General features: G+C 52.5%; 7 protein-coding genes across 7 annotated transcripts; 2 read left to right on the forward strand and 5 right to left on the reverse strand.

The window, feature by feature from the left end:
• Positions 1-111: 111 nt before the first annotated feature.
• Positions 112-2,076, reverse strand: Z517_10281 (uncharacterized protein; the record flags this gene model as incomplete). The annotated part of the gene is made up of 1 exon (XM_013423893.1): positions 112-2,076. The coding sequence occupies one exon, from the start codon at positions 2,074-2,076 to the stop codon at positions 112-114; it is 1,965 nt and encodes a 654-aa protein (XP_013279347.1).
• Positions 2,077-2,826: 750 nt separating this feature from the next.
• On the reverse strand, positions 2,827-4,349 carry Z517_10282 (uncharacterized protein; the record flags this gene model as incomplete). The annotated part of the gene is made up of 2 exons (XM_013423894.1): positions 2,827-4,199; positions 4,229-4,349. The coding sequence occupies 2 exons, from the start codon at positions 4,347-4,349 to the stop codon at positions 2,827-2,829; spliced, it is 1,494 nt and encodes a 497-aa protein (XP_013279348.1).
• Positions 4,350-5,276: 927 nt separating this feature from the next.
• Positions 5,277-6,125, forward strand: Z517_10283 (uncharacterized protein; the record flags this gene model as incomplete). Its single annotated transcript, XM_013423895.1, has 1 exon — positions 5,277-6,125. One exon carries the CDS (start codon positions 5,277-5,279, stop codon positions 6,123-6,125), a length of 849 nt encoding a protein of 282 aa, XP_013279349.1.
• Positions 6,126-6,972: 847 nt separating this feature from the next.
• On the reverse strand, positions 6,973-7,911 carry Z517_10284 (uncharacterized protein; the record flags this gene model as incomplete). Its single annotated transcript, XM_013423896.1, has 1 exon — positions 6,973-7,911. The coding sequence occupies one exon, from the start codon at positions 7,909-7,911 to the stop codon at positions 6,973-6,975; it is 939 nt and encodes a 312-aa protein (XP_013279350.1).
• Positions 7,912-8,393: 482 nt separating this feature from the next.
• Z517_10285 (uncharacterized protein) lies at positions 8,394-9,410 on the reverse strand (the record flags this gene model as incomplete). The annotated part of the gene is made up of 1 exon (XM_013423897.1): positions 8,394-9,410. One exon carries the CDS (start codon positions 9,408-9,410, stop codon positions 8,394-8,396), a length of 1,017 nt encoding a protein of 338 aa, XP_013279351.1.
• Positions 9,411-9,726: 316 nt separating this feature from the next.
• On the forward strand, positions 9,727-11,168 carry Z517_10286 (uncharacterized protein; the record flags this gene model as incomplete). The annotated part of the gene is made up of 2 exons (XM_013423898.1): positions 9,727-10,000; positions 10,051-11,168. The coding sequence occupies 2 exons, from the start codon at positions 9,727-9,729 to the stop codon at positions 11,166-11,168; spliced, it is 1,392 nt and encodes a 463-aa protein (XP_013279352.1).
• A 998-nt stretch (positions 11,169-12,166) lies between these two features.
• Z517_10287 (uncharacterized protein) lies at positions 12,167-13,251 on the reverse strand (the record flags this gene model as incomplete). Its single annotated transcript, XM_013423899.1, has 2 exons — positions 12,167-13,162; positions 13,216-13,251. 2 exons carry the CDS (start codon positions 13,249-13,251, stop codon positions 12,167-12,169), a joined length of 1,032 nt encoding a protein of 343 aa, XP_013279353.1.
• Positions 13,252-16,092: the final 2,841 nt, after the last annotated feature.

Genomic DNA, 16,092 nt, shown 5'->3' on the forward strand with positions numbered 1-16,092 from the left:
CACATAGAAGGCTCCTATTCATCCTTCAGCCTCGTCAGCTGTCGCTTGGATCTTTTACCGGTACTTACACTTGTTTCCACAATCTTCAGTGTGGGCTTTTCTCTCCCACTCTCACTTACTGCCGCTCGGACTCGACCGCGAGCTATCGACGTCCTTGTATTTACACCTCGGGCTGCCACACCGGCACGAGATGCCTAGGTTTTCGAAATAGTCATCGCCGTAGTCGACCGTGACCTCCTCTCCAAAGGCGATCCTGCGCAGTGCTTGGACGATGATGAGGGTGTGCTGTCCGACGTTCGTCAACACATATTGCGTGTTGGGCGAGCACGAGTGGTTGACGTACCGCGTCCACCCGCCCCGGTGCGCCGCGTCGACCGTGTATTGCGGCCGGACATCGGATTTGGTTGTCTTGGTGGCGGTGGTGGTTGCAGGGGCTGTCTTCGTCGTCCCCTTGGCCTGTCCCTTCTTCTTAGATCGGACCGTGGTTCTCGTCTCAAAGTCCTCCGGCCGCGCGATGTCGACTTGCATGTGGTACGTCGCGATGTCATACCGGTGGTTATCCATCGAGCCCGGAATGTCGTCCGCCTCTGCCTCAACCGCATAGATCTCCCCCACGTACTCGCCTACGTAGGTCCAGGGCGGGATCACTTGCAGCGCACGCACACCCCTGCCCGTTTTAGCGGTGGTGTACAGCTCCACAAGGATGTCGTGGTGATTGTTCTGAGGGGATTTGTTGTACACCTTGCAAAGATCGGCAAACGTGCATTGGCACGCAAGGTCCGACGACTGCTGCTGCGGCTGCGTGTTTGAGTCGGCTGCTTTGGCTCCACAGACTCTACAGGGATTGTTTGAGAATCCACAGAAAGTCGGGTCTTCGTAGACGCTCCCGTCAGTGTGAATAACCTTGCGCGTCTCGGCGGGCCACGCGTAGTTGGGAAGGACGATTGCCTGGTCAATGTTGAAATGTAGGAGCTCTAGTTTCGACCCCGAAGAGAAGAGAGACCCCGGGTTGACTTCGAGGTTGTTGCCTTGCGTTGGAATGCCCACGACCGCCTTCTCAGCGTCCACAAATCCGGCCTCAGTAAGGTCCTTTGTGGTGGTGCATTTGATAGAGGGCCAGACCGCCGGTTCTCCATCGTTAACGGGCAGAACCCAGTGATAATGGACACGATCCCTGTCTTCGGTGCCGATCTGGTGGATTTCTTTGAGATCATCGTCACCGATTCCAAAGTTGGCGCCGTCCTTGCCGCTGGCATCGCGACAATCCTTGTATACAATTGTCAGAAGATCTTCAAAGTGGTCATTGAAGGCAAAGAGGGCGTCTGTCCACTCAAACTTGTGCGTTCTGGCGAAGAGCTCCAGGCTCGACGCACGCTCTTTGATTTTGGGATATAACTGTCTCCATTCGGGCTGAGCTTGTGCCCTGCTCTCGACGTCGCTGCGAACAATTGCGTCGCGAAAGCTTTTGGAGTGTGCACAGATGGTCAGGAGGAGAAGGCTCGGCTCATCACAGAAATCCATCAACCTCTGCACATGGCTAATGTCGACATCGTCTTTTGCAAGGTCTGCAACCCTCTTCTCCTTGGGATCGTTGCTTTCAAACTTGTCCAGCTTTTCCGCCAAACGTTGGCTGGTGCTCGCCTCAGGGAGATCGAAGAAGCGTAGGGTTCGAGCCTGTCGAAGCAGGTGTTGTGTCCAATATCGATCCCACTGTCCGATCGTCTTGGCCGTAGCCGCATGGTGGACTTCAGCGTACAGTTTGATCATGAATGCCTCAATTGGAGTACTTCGAGGGGAGATTCGGCGCCTTTTGTTGGACGTACCACTAGAAGGATTGTCACCGACACGCGCTCGGATTCTTTTCGATCTCCGACGGCCGCTGTCAGCATTGCTCCTAGAGTTGTTAGTAGAATTAGTTGGGGAAGTATTGGCCGCGTTGGTAGCTTGGGCTTGAGCGCCAGCGCTGTGAGCACCTCGAGAGATAGCCTTTTGCGCTAGGAGCTGGGAATAGTCGCGCCCCTTTGCAGTTTGCTTTCGCACCCTCGTGCTTCTCCTTGCTTGTTGGGCAGAGCTCATGGTGTATCACGTTCAGCGCCAGAGACTTGTAACAACGAGAATGCTTGATGGAGAAGAAGGAAAACTGGAGCGAGCGTGGAAGAATTCGAATGGAATAAGAGCAACATTTTGCAGCAAAGCATTGCGAGGCGACAGGATAGCGACCAAGAAAGAACAATAAAGCGCCGTTGTTATATGTTTCCATAAATGGACAAAGAGCATGAGCAAAGACAACAAAGCAGGGTATTTCAGGAGTCTTTCCGGTGGTGAGAGGTCCAGCACAAAGAAGCTTCTTCAGATCAGTCTTTGTTTCCTTGCACAAGTTTCGATAGTGGTGCTATCAACAACAGCAACAGGAATACGCCGGCGGAGACAATGAGAAAACACCAATTCCTATCGCTGGACCTTCAAGCAATATGACGGGCAAGGAAAGAGGAGGGGGTATCTGGCACGTGAAACCTGTCAGCCAGCTAGTCGTGGCTGTATAACTCGAGGGGTGTCATTTCCAGATTTGGTGGCAGGAAAGATGCTTTGTCCCCAGTTCCTTGTGAAGACGATCTCGGCCTTCTTCATGCCGCGACAATTGCTTGTCTAACAAGCGCCGCAGTCTTTAGGGCGGCCGGTTTGATTTCATCACAGGCCGTTTTGTTGCGAACCGGGCAGGGTGTTGTTATCTGAAGAAGTTGTCTCGGAACTTCGTAAACAGATATATCGTAGAAACCCTGATAGATGGATAGCATTGCTCACTCAAATCGTCCAGCGCGTATCGTCTCATACGGTCTCAATATACCTTCTTACCTCCCAATCCGTGACGGCTTCGTCCCATAGTCGTAGCTCGTGTTCTCTGGTGCCACCATAATGCTGTACAAACTCGTCGCCAAACACTTCGCGGGCGACACTGTCCTTGGCCATAAATCGTGCCGTGCTGTCCCTGAGGTTCTTGGGTAATCGTTCTCCCTTATCGTTGAGGCTCCCGACCTCTTCGCCTTTACCAAGGGGTGGTAATTTGATCTCTAGCTTCTTTTCAATACCTCTCCAACCAAGGGCAACAATAGTGGCCAGCACCAAGGAAGGATTGGCGTCCGCCCCGCAAACCCGCACTTCGAACCTTGTAGATTTCGCTGATGCCGTTGGTGGAGCAATCAAACGAATAGATGCAGCTCGATGTTCAAGACCCCAAGAAACCGTGACCGGAGCCCAAAAGTTCTCGACCAGGCGCTTGTAAGAGTTGATCGTGGGTGCAATAATCGGCATCACATCAGCAAGACCGTCCAGTAGTCCCGCCAGAAACTGTCGGCCTAGATCAGACACATACTCGAGGTCCTTGTACGGAGGGTTGGGGTCCTTCTCGCCACGGTAGAAGAGATTCTTTCCAGACTTGTCCACGATCGAGCAATGTATATGTCCACTGTTCCCAGGCAACCCTTCCTTTGGCTTGGCCATGAATGTTGGCGTAATACCATACTTGCTCCCCATAGCTTTGACCACGTACTTGAACAAGCTGGCTCGGTCTGCCATCTCGGTGACCTCGCCAAACTCCAGGGCGGCTTCAAAGACTCCCGGCCCTGATTCTGTGTGCCAGCCTTCCACATTGCATCTGAACTGTTCACAGGTGTTGAAAATGCTGTAGAACCAGTCCTGGTTGTGTATAGGATCTGTTAGGGAGTAGCCAAACATGCCTTGTGTCAGGTGCGGGAGGGCGTGGACGGGGTTGTTCTGTAGGAAAGAAGCTGTCGTGGAAGAGGAATGATGGCTCGTCTGGATTGACTCGTCTTTGGGAGCGCGATATGTGAAGAACTCGTACTCGGCGCCAGCCATCGCTCCATATCCCGCCTTGCGCAGCTTCGCGACAGCCGTCCGCAGCAGACTTCTGGGACACGCGGAGATGGGCTTGTCGGTATCTGGATCGTAGAAACTGACGAGAAAGAAGGGCACATTGTCCTCCCAAGGTATCCGCCGGTAAGTGGACAGGTCGACCTTGGCCACCAAATCCTTGTATCCATTCTCTTTATTGCTGATGGCGAGTTCGCGGAAGTACGTCATATCGTGCATGTCCCAGCCAAAGACGACGCTGCAGAAGCCGAACCCATCTTTGGCGACGGAAAGGAACTTCTTCTTGGAGACGAGTTTCCCCCGGAGGATCCCTGTAGAGTTTAGCAGGTGTCATATAAACCAAGTGGCAGGGGGCGCGTGCCGTCGATATCAAGGCCTGCGAGCTTGACCTTTGTATCCGAGGCCAGCGCAGTTTCCAGCTCGTCCAGAGTCGGGATCCTTCCGTCTCCCTTGTTGACCATGGCGAGAAGTGAGACAACAAGACAGGAAGAGAGGGGAGCTGCGTGGGAGCAGAGACAAAGGACAAAGCACCGAGGCGTCCAACAGCTGGACTTTGTACTTGTGTTTCGCGGGAAAGCGGGGGAGATGATTGGTGTTGTAGATGGATGCTTGGGGGGGACGAAGTGGAGGTGGCGCTGATAAGCTCCCCTTGTCTGTACGGAGGATATGCACTTAAGCACTTGCCACCAGTTGCAGCTCGGTGTTGAGATACCGACCCAGTATGATGTACATAGTCAAACAATATTAATGCACACAGCCACTTGTACCGAGTACAGTAGCAGACACTATCTCTATTAATTACTCGTATACCTACCTATCTGGTAACTACAAGTCTCCACACGTAGGGACAATCCTCTCGATCGAAGGTCGTCTCCTCCCTGCAATGCAATGCAGGACCTATCACGATCCGCCCTGCTTGAGATCTGAGTGTGGATGTCACTATCGGACCACATCTCCCGCTGCTAATAAGAGCAATAGCTCATGTGCTCCGATCGACAAGCTTTACCCAGCGAGCCAGGAGCTCTCGGGGGGCGTCAAGCTTAAAAATTTCCCCCATTGGGCATCTCATCGCATTCCTGGTGGGCGGGTTTCTTCGGAAGGGGGACACGAGTCGAGCCCACACATGCCACAAATGCCACCCACACCACCAACGTACCACCATCAGCACCAACGAATGCACACTGTTTGATTAGATAAGAAGATCCACGGCTGTGCGACTGTGGTAATTGATATTTTTGAGAATCTCTCCGTCATCGTCCTCAATTCAACGTCCTCTGCAAAGAACAAGTCCCTCTGATTCACTCTCCGTCTCACTTGTGGTCTGCTCTCATAAACTGAACCCGCCGTCCTCCAACCCGCTGAACAAGAAGAGGTGGACATCTGCGAGTATGACTACCGAGTCAAGACCTGGCCGCCTCGCGGGTAAAAATGCACTCATTACTGGTGCAGCAGGCGGAATAGGGCTGGAAACAACAATTCTCTTCGCCAAAGAAGGCGCCTCCGTCCTGATGGCCGACATCTCTGAACCGGCCCTGGAAAAAGCCCTGGCCAAAGTCAAAGAACTCGTCCCTAACCCTCCACGTCTGGAGACCATCAAGTGCGACGTCTCCAAGGAGTCGGATGTCCAAGCGGCGGTCGAGTCCCAAGATCGACACGGTGGCATCGACATCATGTTCAATAATGCCGGCATCATGCATGCCCAGGATGACGACGCCATCAACACGCCCGAGAAAATCTGGGACCTGACTCAAGCTATTAATGTGAAAGGGGTGTGGTACGGGAGCAAGCACGCGGTGCTGTCAATGCGGCGGCACCAGAAGAAAAAGGGCTCCGTCATCAACGTTGCGAGTTTCGTCGCCTTGATGGGTGCGGCGACACCGCAACTCGCGTACACGGCATCCAAGGGCGCTGTTCTCGCCATGACGCGCGAACTCGCAATCGTCCACGCCCGCGAGAACATCAGATTCAATTCCCTCTGCCCTGGGCCGTTGAACACGCCCTTGCTGCAGGATTGGCTGGGCGATGACTTGCAAAAGAGGCACAGACGAGAGGTGCACTTTCCCATGGGTCGCTTCGGAGAGGCGATCGAGCAGGCCCAGGCTGTCCTGTTCCTGGCCAGCGATGAGAGCAGCTTCGTCAATGCGACCGAGTTTGTGGTGGATGGTGGGTTGACTAGAGCGTATGTGACAGGCGAAGGGCCACCTGCTGCGGCCCCGGTAAACAACGTGCATTGGTAGACCGGCGCAGAATGGGAGAGGATGGCAATACAATGAGCGAATGAGCGTACGCGGCGGATATGTTTCTGGCCAGCAATGGAGCGAAGGGGCGAATTCACTGGGCATTTCTGGCATTTCTATAGAGGCAGGGGATTAGATCGTGGGCGACTTGATAGAGACGTTCTGAAGCCACACAGCATACTGCTTGAAAGAATTTTTCCCGGTTGCCCTATGTCCGGAGTATACACCTTTCCCCCTTTAAACTGTTCCATCGAAGAGCCACCTCGTATCCCATTGCATGTCACCTTTCTAAAGCATATCCTCTTCGATACACGTGGGAGAGACGACAGGGTCTGCGTCGCTGCCCAGTCCGCAAGAGAGGGGCATATAGCACGAGGGCTTGTGCGCTTAATACTAGCAAGCCTTCGAGGGCATGAAGGACCAGAAGAACCGATTATAGATGACAGAATGATTGGAAGAGGCTTTAGGAGTAGTTGATCGGCTCGCCGACAAGCGAGCGCCTTCCGAGTATGTCCCGTCAGAAAGATATGTGAGAATTTTCCGGGTATTGTACAGTCTAATGATAATACAGCTGGCCTCGAAAAAGATCAGTCGTCAGTACAAAAGCTTCTTCGTCGCACGCGGTACGTGGCCGATATCCGTCATGGGTTTCATCGCTTGATGACCTTTGGTTTCTAAGGGCCGTGCACGATCTGCCGAAAGAGCCGAGCCAAAGGCTTTCTGACCGTCACATGGGTGTCCGGAAATCCGACCTGCATCTGCTGCAGGTCGGGTCCGAGGATATCCTGAGGCAAATGTTCAAGGAGATCGACGAAAGTTTCTTCGATAAACATGGCGCCCAAGGCGATCAGGGACTTATGGTGCCCATTTCGATAAGATCCTTTGCTCCATTGGAAAAAAGGCCATGTGTGTCCAGCTTCATCTTGCCACGGCTGCCCTCAAAGTTGACAAACATAATACCTTCAAGCGTCATCAACCTTCTTGTTGATGCAAAAGGATAATAGATTGCTTTGCTGATAGCTCGCCCAAAACTTGATGCGAATCCCGTCGAAGTTTTGTTTGTCGAAGACGATGCCCCTACAGGATCCCTCATAAAAGCAGGTTCCTCCAATTGTTGCACAAACTTTTGGGTCATTTGAAAGCGGTAAGGCTCGATGAGAAATTCCTTCGGCTTCAGAAAAGGTAGCGGTCGGCGTACCTGCACTGCCATCTTCACGACCCCATTGACCGGTACCAGATCGATGGCTTTGATGAATCTTATTGATCGCATCATAATGAGCCAGCCCACGGCCGAGAAGACAAAAATGCCTAATCGATGTGCGACTGGTACAAACCATGGCAGATCAGAGTCACCTTCCCAAGCCCAGATATTGCTGTAGGCAAGAAGACCAGCAATTCCAATAGCACTACTTCCCATGATAAATGAGGCGGCGTAGATGCCAAAATGAGAAGGGGGCCTGTATATGGCTGTTTGCCCTGCCTCGTATAGCTTTTGCGCGTACCATTGTTTTCTCGCTAGTTCTGGAGGCAGCTCTCTGATAAACTGCGAAGCTGGCCCTCCTAGTAATGGTATGCTAGGTTGTTGACCCTTGGTCGAAGGCGTCGAGGGCCCCTTCGGATTGGGAATGCTCGCTTTTGATATGGAGCTCTGAGGAGAGATTTTAGGGACTCGCTTGGAGCTGGTGGTGTTGGCTGACGAAGAGGAAGTCGCGAAGCGATGGGGGACACATGATCGCAGGGTTCTTAGTCGAAGCAGAGGTCGGGCTGCAGTGGAGAAAGTAGCCATAGTTTTAGTCGAATGCCACTGTAGAACTGATTGAAAGCAACACAGATACCCCCGGAGGACTCCCAACCATCGCCGTCAAACGATACACGACAAGGAATACATGGCAAAAGCGAACGTCTTGAATCGCATTGACCTGCGGTGGATCGGAGGTAAAACTTCTGGGTGGGTTCTCTGCAAGGCTGCAGCCTCGTCAGAATTATGGAAGGTCAAGCGAACGTCATCAAGACATCAGGCCTTCTAGAGGTAGACACGCTATTACATGGACCCCATTAAAGCGACTCTATAAGAGATTATCGTACATGTTTATCAAGTGGCAACTAATGCAGAGGTTTATTCTTTAGAGTACAGCACACTCGACAACAACCACCATTCAAGCGTGTGAAATCGCAGCGACGAGACTGCCAGCAATGAACAACATCATATCGCATTTCAAGCCAGCAATGCCTAGACAGACCCGAGACTTTTCTAGTACAAGCTCAAATTTAGCGGTGGAGGCCGCCATTGTCTCCCTCCCTCGTTGAGGTAATCCCAGCACCCTGTTGAATCGCCTCCAGTAGCTGGGGAGATACATCCTGCCTGTTGCTCTCTTCCACCACTCCCAGTAACTTGACAAAGAAATCTTGGCGCAACACCTCCATCAGGATGTCTTTTTGGTCAATCATATGAGAGGCAGCATATCGAAGGATACCACCAAATGGCTCACTGCCACCGTTGTCTCTCAGGAATTCGGCCTCAATCTGGGCCAATGAAGAAGTTGTTACCGCTGTCCAGTCGTAAGGTGCCACTCTCGCAATGAAGTCGAATAAGCGTGCTTGGGAAATTGTGACGAGTTGCATGCCTTTCTTTGTTTTGACGTCTCGTTTCGATTTCGTTAGTGATGTCCATTCGAAGAGGATTGTGTACACATCAGGATCATGGAATATTCTACGCCAAAGCAAGCCTTGCCCTTGTGCTTCGGCGTAGCTGCGGCCTGCAGATAGTACCGTGGTGCTATTTTGACTGTCGATGGCAAGCAACGCTTCGATCACCTCCAATGAACGTTCCGCAACCTCGGTGCTCTCAGACGACAGCCAGATTGTGAACTGACATTGAACAAGACTTGAACTCGTCGCAACAAAGGAGGCGCCGCTGGGCGAGTCCGCAGCCTTCCGCAGATATGCTAGACAAAGCAATTGTATCGAGACTGATGGCGAACTCAGGCCTTCTTGGAGCTTCTCCGCGGATATAGTGGATCTCAGCTCGTCGAAGGGGAGTAGCGAGATGACTTGTTCGAGCAGTCGAGTAAGCGGTCGAGGGTCTTGTTGCAGCGTCTGCAATAGCTGTTCACCCGTGCCTAGCACCCGCCATAATAAGTCTTTCGGTGAAGTAGGAGTTAGGTTTCGTTCGGCACGTTTCAGAAGTTCCTCGTCTAAAGCCAATCCTGGTTGCCCTTCAACTGCGGCGAGATGCGCAAAGACTTCTGGAAAGAGTTTGTCAGAGTCCTCGACCAGGGCATCCATTATTAGCAGGTTACAGGACAGTCGTCAGAGAAAGGAGAAGTAGAAGGCATAGCCATCCAAGCAGTAATTAAAGGCGAGCGTTACGAATCCCTCTGGTAGCCTTGTCTCGTCCCCTCGTTCGGCCTGCCCCGCCAACCACCAAAAGTCGCAAGACAAAATGTCGCCAAGGCTGCCCGCATTGCTTCTCCAGGTCGCCGTCTATGATTCCATCTCCGACTGAGGCTCCGCATCTGTCCAAGTGTCGAACAGGCTCACCTCGACAACCCAGTCTCTATCTCTCGTCCCCCATATCGCGGCCATTCCTGTGATTCCTAATATGGCTGAACCTTCGGACAATCCTCTCCTGTCTTCGAAGCCCTCCGAAAGTGACCTCACCGTCTCTCTCCATCCACTTGTTCTCCTCACAATATCGGACCAAGTCACAAGACATTCGCTGCGAAAACAGACAGGCCCCGTGGCGGGAGGGCTTCTTGGGCAGCATAAGGGTAGGGAAATTACAGTGGAACATGCTTTTCCTGCCGTCTTAGTGAGAAGTCCCGAAGGACAATGGCAGTTTGACATTGCGTGGCTGGACTCGAGGATCCAACAATGTGAGTTACGGCCAAGGTGTTCCTGGAGTACGTCGACTAATGTCTAGAAGATGTTGCGGTCCACAAATCCCCCGCCCTGGTTTTCGTCGGCTGGTTCACGCTTTGTTCACCTGAAGGACCTATGCCCGAATTCGTACCCCTACAGGAACAGGCGACCGATTGCTGCAATGAAAACGCCATTCTCTTGGCCTTGCACCCTGAAGCAATCCAATCCGGAGATTCTGGAGAAGGAAAACTGCCCATCACGATTTATGAGAGTGTCGACGACCGTGAACAGCCCAGGGATGATGGGACAATGCAACCCGACGGAGAAGAGGGATCAATGCAGATTGACAGAGAAGAGCCATCCGGCATAAAGTTCCGCCAAATACCGTACACGATCGAGACAGACGAGACGGAAATGATTGCAATAGATTATGTCGCCAAGGGCGCAGGTGGTGCAACGGCAATCGATGATGCGGTGTCCGAGGAGCCTACTCCAAAGTCATCTGAACTTCCTCAGACTGACAGAAAGGGCAAGAAGCGAGCAGACCCACAACCAGACACTCCCGACATGTTGGAAACAGGTAGCGCAGAGAAACCACTGAAGGCGCTCAATCCGGAAGAAGAAGACCAGATCGCCAATATAACGACCCGGCTCAACGGTGTAAGGATGCTGCAGTCACGTCTTCAACTCCTGAGCAGCTTCATCCAGTCCCTTCCACCCTCATATGTCTCTGCTCCAAGCACTGGCACGGAAAGTCTACGACTGACGCCGACAACACCGGACCCATCGCAACTCCCTCACTTACGCAACATCCAAGCTCTGCTCACACGCCTCTCCCTGCTCACCCCGGCCACAGAATCATCCCAAGAACACCCTTTGACATCTGCTTCCCTGGCGCAATCCAACGATGTTTCTCTCGTCAGCCTCCTCGCCCTGCTCGGTCAAGACATCCAGGCACTTTCCGAACTTGGTCGCAAAGCCGTCACCGTGGAGGCGAACAAGAGTAGTCCCAAAGGCAAGCATCAAGGGTCCGGAGGGGCGAAGGGTGCAGGTGCAGGCGGAGGCGGCACAGGAGGCGGGACAGGGCCCGGTGCACAAAGTGGCCTCACAAGCATGGACGAAAGCGACCTGTTTCCTGGGTTTGGCGGAGTGAGCAGTGCTGGGGCGTCGGCTATGGTTTAAGTGATCCAGTCCAGGTTGCCAGGCAACCTTTTGTTTTCCAGAGGTAATCTCTTTGCAGGAACACCGAGACGACGGGGAATTTTCTATCGCCAGGGGTTGCCTTGGGGGTGTCTAAGCCAGGCCCTTTATCGTCCTACAGCAATGGGTCATGAACGAATAGATGCGTCCTTTTCGTACACAATGCATAGCGATGGCGTTGCCAATAAAAATTCGAGGGGAGGCACGAGCTCAAGGATTCATTAGATATACCTCTACTATGTAAGTACCAGGTATTGTACTCGGTATCATGTCAGGCGCGGGAAATGATTAGACACCGAAAGAACTCGAGGACCAAGACGAATGACCCTGCGGCATGGAACATGCTGAGCTCCCAGTCTCGATGATGGCGGCTTGAGCTCCTTGTTGAACCATGTGAAATTGAGGGCTTTGAATCTCTCGCAGTCAATTATGAGGCCAGTGGCCACATATTCTGTATATTTTCGTCTTATCTGTCAGTGACCAGATTACTTTTCCCTTTGCTATGAGTTGCCTGGTCTCCTGAGTGTACTGATTCCGTATTCTTTCAGTAGTATGTAACCCTTCCGTGTACACACCCACACGCGCAGTGTCCTCGATTTGTGCCCATACACACCCTCACTACCTCATCTGTTACCCTCCCTCGTCGCTGCATAACAAGCTGGCCGCCCATAGCAATAACATGAGAGAATCTCTTTCGGAAACAGATCAACACCCATAAGTCCTCCAAAGCTTTGTTGCACATAAAATGAAAAGGTCGTCGAGTGTTATGACAAAACGTCGTGTGTGATGAAAAAAGAATACATTGTATTGAAACGATGGTGCCCTCCTTGAGAAAGGAAGATCAGTTAGACGTCTCCCGGCGTCAATGTCCTGAACGCCTACGCTGCTGGTGTCATCAAAGAATGAGTGTGTGGGTTGTACTGTGCCGAATTGCAAACCCGAAAACAAAAGCGGAATTATGTCCGAGTTGAGGAGCATATTTAAGTAACCAGGACATCTGCCGGTCGTTGTCTCCTGTGGAAAAGAGGTATTCTGAATTTCTTTCTTGGAGGTTCTTGAGCTGTCACAGCTGGATTCTCTGTTACAGGTGTTGTCGTCGACGAGTGGAGATATGGAGTTCTCGGCGAATCGGTCGAGGGCATTGGAGGTACCGATCCAGTCGAAAAACTCCTGACTTCCTTCGTCATACTCTTCTTTTTGCGAATGGTTTTCATCAATCTGCTGATATGGGGTTGGTTCTGTTCCTCGGGAGGCGGAGATTCAGGCGGAGGGGGCGGAAGGCTTTTGTTCAAGTCTAGAGCCGAAAATCTGACAGGACGAGGCTGCTCCATTGATTTCCCGCTGCCACTTTGGGGTCGTGATGATCCGTCTGTTACGACTCGCAGCGTCTTTCTGATTGCTTCCGCTTCGGCAGAAGGCTTGCTCGCTTCCATCGATTTGTGGACGCCACCTGAAGAGGTCGTTCGGCTCTTAGTTGCCACCGTGGTTGACTCATTTCGGAGGCTGCTGCCAGGCTTCTTGGTGCTATTAACGGACTTCCGGGCGGCGTCGGAGAAACGTCGCGCTGTCTCGCCAGGGGTTATACCGGCGCTGGTCAAGGGCGTTGAATAGTCAGTGGCAGTTATGGTACCGCGATGAGAAACTTCCGAGGATGTCGCGGAGTCGTCTTGTATGTCGAGGAATTGGTGTGTCACGCTAGCGGTAGTTTCAACATTGTGAGCAGGGTCGAGTTTCCGTTCGCGTTTCGCACTGGGCTTCGGCTGTGCTGCTTTGCCTTCTTGAATCTGAGCAGCGATGTATTTAAGAGGGTCATCCGACATGTCGTCAGAATGTGGTACATTGGCCAATACCAAGGCGCATATGCGCTTCAGCTCCCCCTCTTCTTGTGCAGTCAGGGCCTGTCGGTCGATGAGAGGTGAGTCAGGAATGAAGTGTGGATCGTCATCGTCGCCCCGATACTTCTTCGGTATCAAAGCCTGTAGAGAGGTCAGTGTTTGATCGACTCACTTCGCTCGCCCGAGATACCTACCTGAGCGTCCGTCTGGAGTCCAAGTTTTTTACTCATTGCGACTGGAAGGTTTGATATCTCGACTGAATCGGAAGGTAATGCGGAGGAGACTGTGAAAGCAGCCTCTGGGTCGAATCGGTAATCTGATCGTCTGCTGGTCGCCAAGGCTGGAGGATGTTTTGCGTTCTTTTTGTCTTACAGCATATTATCGCCTCGGAAAACGGTTTTCGAAATTTGTCTTCTGCCTCGGAAGCCTGCGTCAAAGATTTAATATGCGAGAAGAGCACCCGGAACTTGTGAAACCTGCGGGACGCGGCTTGATGTACAGAACTGACTGGTACAGAACAAAGAGGGAACAGAAGGAGCTTCAGCCAGATACGGCCAGGGCAAGATAAGGAGGTCTCGCAAACAACGATGTTCTTATTACTCGCACGCAGGCCATGAGTACCCCGACCTGCGAATGATGGATGGCAGTCAGCGCGAGGTTTCAGCTTCGAGCTGACCTTGGGAAGACGATCTGTGTGAGTGGGCCACGGTCCTGGAGGGTGGTGGGAGGTGGTGGGAACATCCAGCACACTCAGCAAAGGGGTCCGAGGCCAGCCATCCTGTCATCCACGAGACTGGCTGTTTGACCAGTGAGATCTGAGGTTAGCAGCTGGCCTATCTGACCCCGAACGCAGCCGTTAGGAGCGTGAAGGACGACCTAGCGAGGATGGGACTTCGGGTGATGAAAAGAAGCATGCAACTTGAGAGTGTCGATGGACCAAGTGATTGGCGGCGCAAATTGAAGAGAGATTGAATCGAGGAGAAAGAGGAAAGTGCCAGAGGAGACCAACCAAGTTACCGAAGCCCAAGACGAGGCCGGACCATGCACAAGCGCCACCGGCGAGCGTGCAGCTCACTGCGAGTCGGGCTTAAGCGAGCCTAGTAAGCCCATGTGGGTTCCAGGAACAAACCACTGAGGCTGGCAAATCAGAGGGAGCAGTTGGGAGCCAGCACCGGGAGGGCACGAGTCTTGAGGCTTAAGGCCAGGGCTGGCCCAGTCTTGGGGCGCTAGGCCGGTCGAAGGACGTGCAGCTAGGCCTTTCCCATTCATGGTTAGAGGGTCTTACCAAACCGGGACGTGCCCTGAGCACCTGAAGTGGCGCCCAGAAGTCAAACTTTGGATAGTGGCTCACACACACGAGCAACCTACTCACGTTCTCTCTCACTGTTGCTGGTGCTTGTCATCCGCAAACATATCGACCACCTCAAAGGTATTTCTTTTCACTACCCACACCGAGTACTCGTACCTGTTCCACCCGAATTTCGGACCTCTTGCGCGGTGATCTTATCCAGTGTCGATCAAGGACTCAATCCTTCGCATCACATCCTAATTGCTTCCCCAGGTTGACCCCTGCAACAAGGCTCAACGCCTCCCCTGATCACTGAAAAATCTCCGAAGCTCGTTAAATCTGCCCGACACCCCAGATCACTACCAAAACTCAATTCGTTAGGAATGCATCGTCCAGGACTCGGTAAATTGCTTGACCTACCGTCTAAAGGGTAGTCGCCCTTGGCCTGAGGGAGACGCACCGGCATTGATCTGCATGGATCAAAAAACTTTGATGGAAAAAGCTAGGGATGTATAAGAGGAGCTGCGTTTGTCGTGAGCATACTCTGCCCATACAAGACTCTTCGTGGCCCTCACGATACAACTGCCACATGACCCGGATTCCCCGGCTTGAACAAATGTAATTCACAATCAGCATTGCGAAAGGTTCTGGGTCCGAGGGCCGTGCAATGCGCAGAGCCGTCCTTGAGCGACGGCTCGAACTGAACAGTGAATTAGGAAATGCACAAATTTGTCACGACACGTTGCCTCGCATTACTATTATCGTGCAGGTACGAGGTACGAGGTGCTCGGTGCTCGGTGCATACATGTATCTCGAGTCAGTGGACATCCAAGACTGATCGGCCGGCCTTGACCCAGCACACAGTCACCAGCTTTCATCTTGCTTTAACAAGGAGCCGGGTCATATTTACAGCAAGAAAAGCAGGGAGTGCATCTTCCTCTCGTCTCCCTGTGGGCGACCTCGATGATATTGAGTCTACACACTGACGTCCATCCTGGGGGTTTTGCTCGTCCTCCACGACACGGACTCTGGTCTACATCTACAGCTTGAAACTGCAACACGACCCAGTGACTCTCATAATCTGACACCTGGCTGTCCATAGATCGGCAGTCCTCCTTGCAGATCCCCATTGATGCACATTTCCGGTCTTTGCTAACGAGATGAGAATGTCTCGACTAGATCCGCTTTCTGTCCGTCAGGCACCACAAACATTTTCTTCCGCGCACAAATACAGCCAATGTTCTTCCCACAGGGCTCTCTCCGCTTAGTCCGGCATCGCAGTCAGCTACCGATATCTGACGGGAGCCAACGTCACTCAGGTTTACGGTCTTTGTTTCCCATAGTCTCGGTTGAACTGCGTATCTCATTGGCAATTGCGACTGTTGCCGTTGTTTTTGAGCCTCGACTGGGACGGCGGTTGTTCCTGCAGACAGATGACATGCCGTTCCGGAAGCATAGAGCCAAGGAAGAGATTCATGAATGCAGACACGGATGCCGGAGTAGTAAGTAATAGACGGCAGAGTCTGGTGATGCAGGCGGATTAATTTGTAGTGATGCGTCTTTGAAGAGAAGTGCAAGTCACATCCTCTGTCCTGCGAGATAAGTGTCATTAGGGTTCGGAAAGTGACTTGACCGCAGCCAGCTGGTCAAATACCACAGCCTGATTCATGCCATGGCGGGACGAGGCTGCAGCTTGGACTCCCCCGCGCGAATCATCTCCAAGACCACTTTGTCGTAAGTGGTAAATTTCATTCGAGTCCAGCCCTCGACCCCGTTCATTGTC

This window comes from Fonsecaea pedrosoi (genome assembly GCF_000835455.1).
Source record: "Fonsecaea pedrosoi CBS 271.37 unplaced genomic scaffold supercont1.7, whole genome shotgun sequence".
NCBI lineage: Eukaryota > Fungi > Ascomycota > Eurotiomycetes > Chaetothyriales > Herpotrichiellaceae > Fonsecaea > Fonsecaea pedrosoi.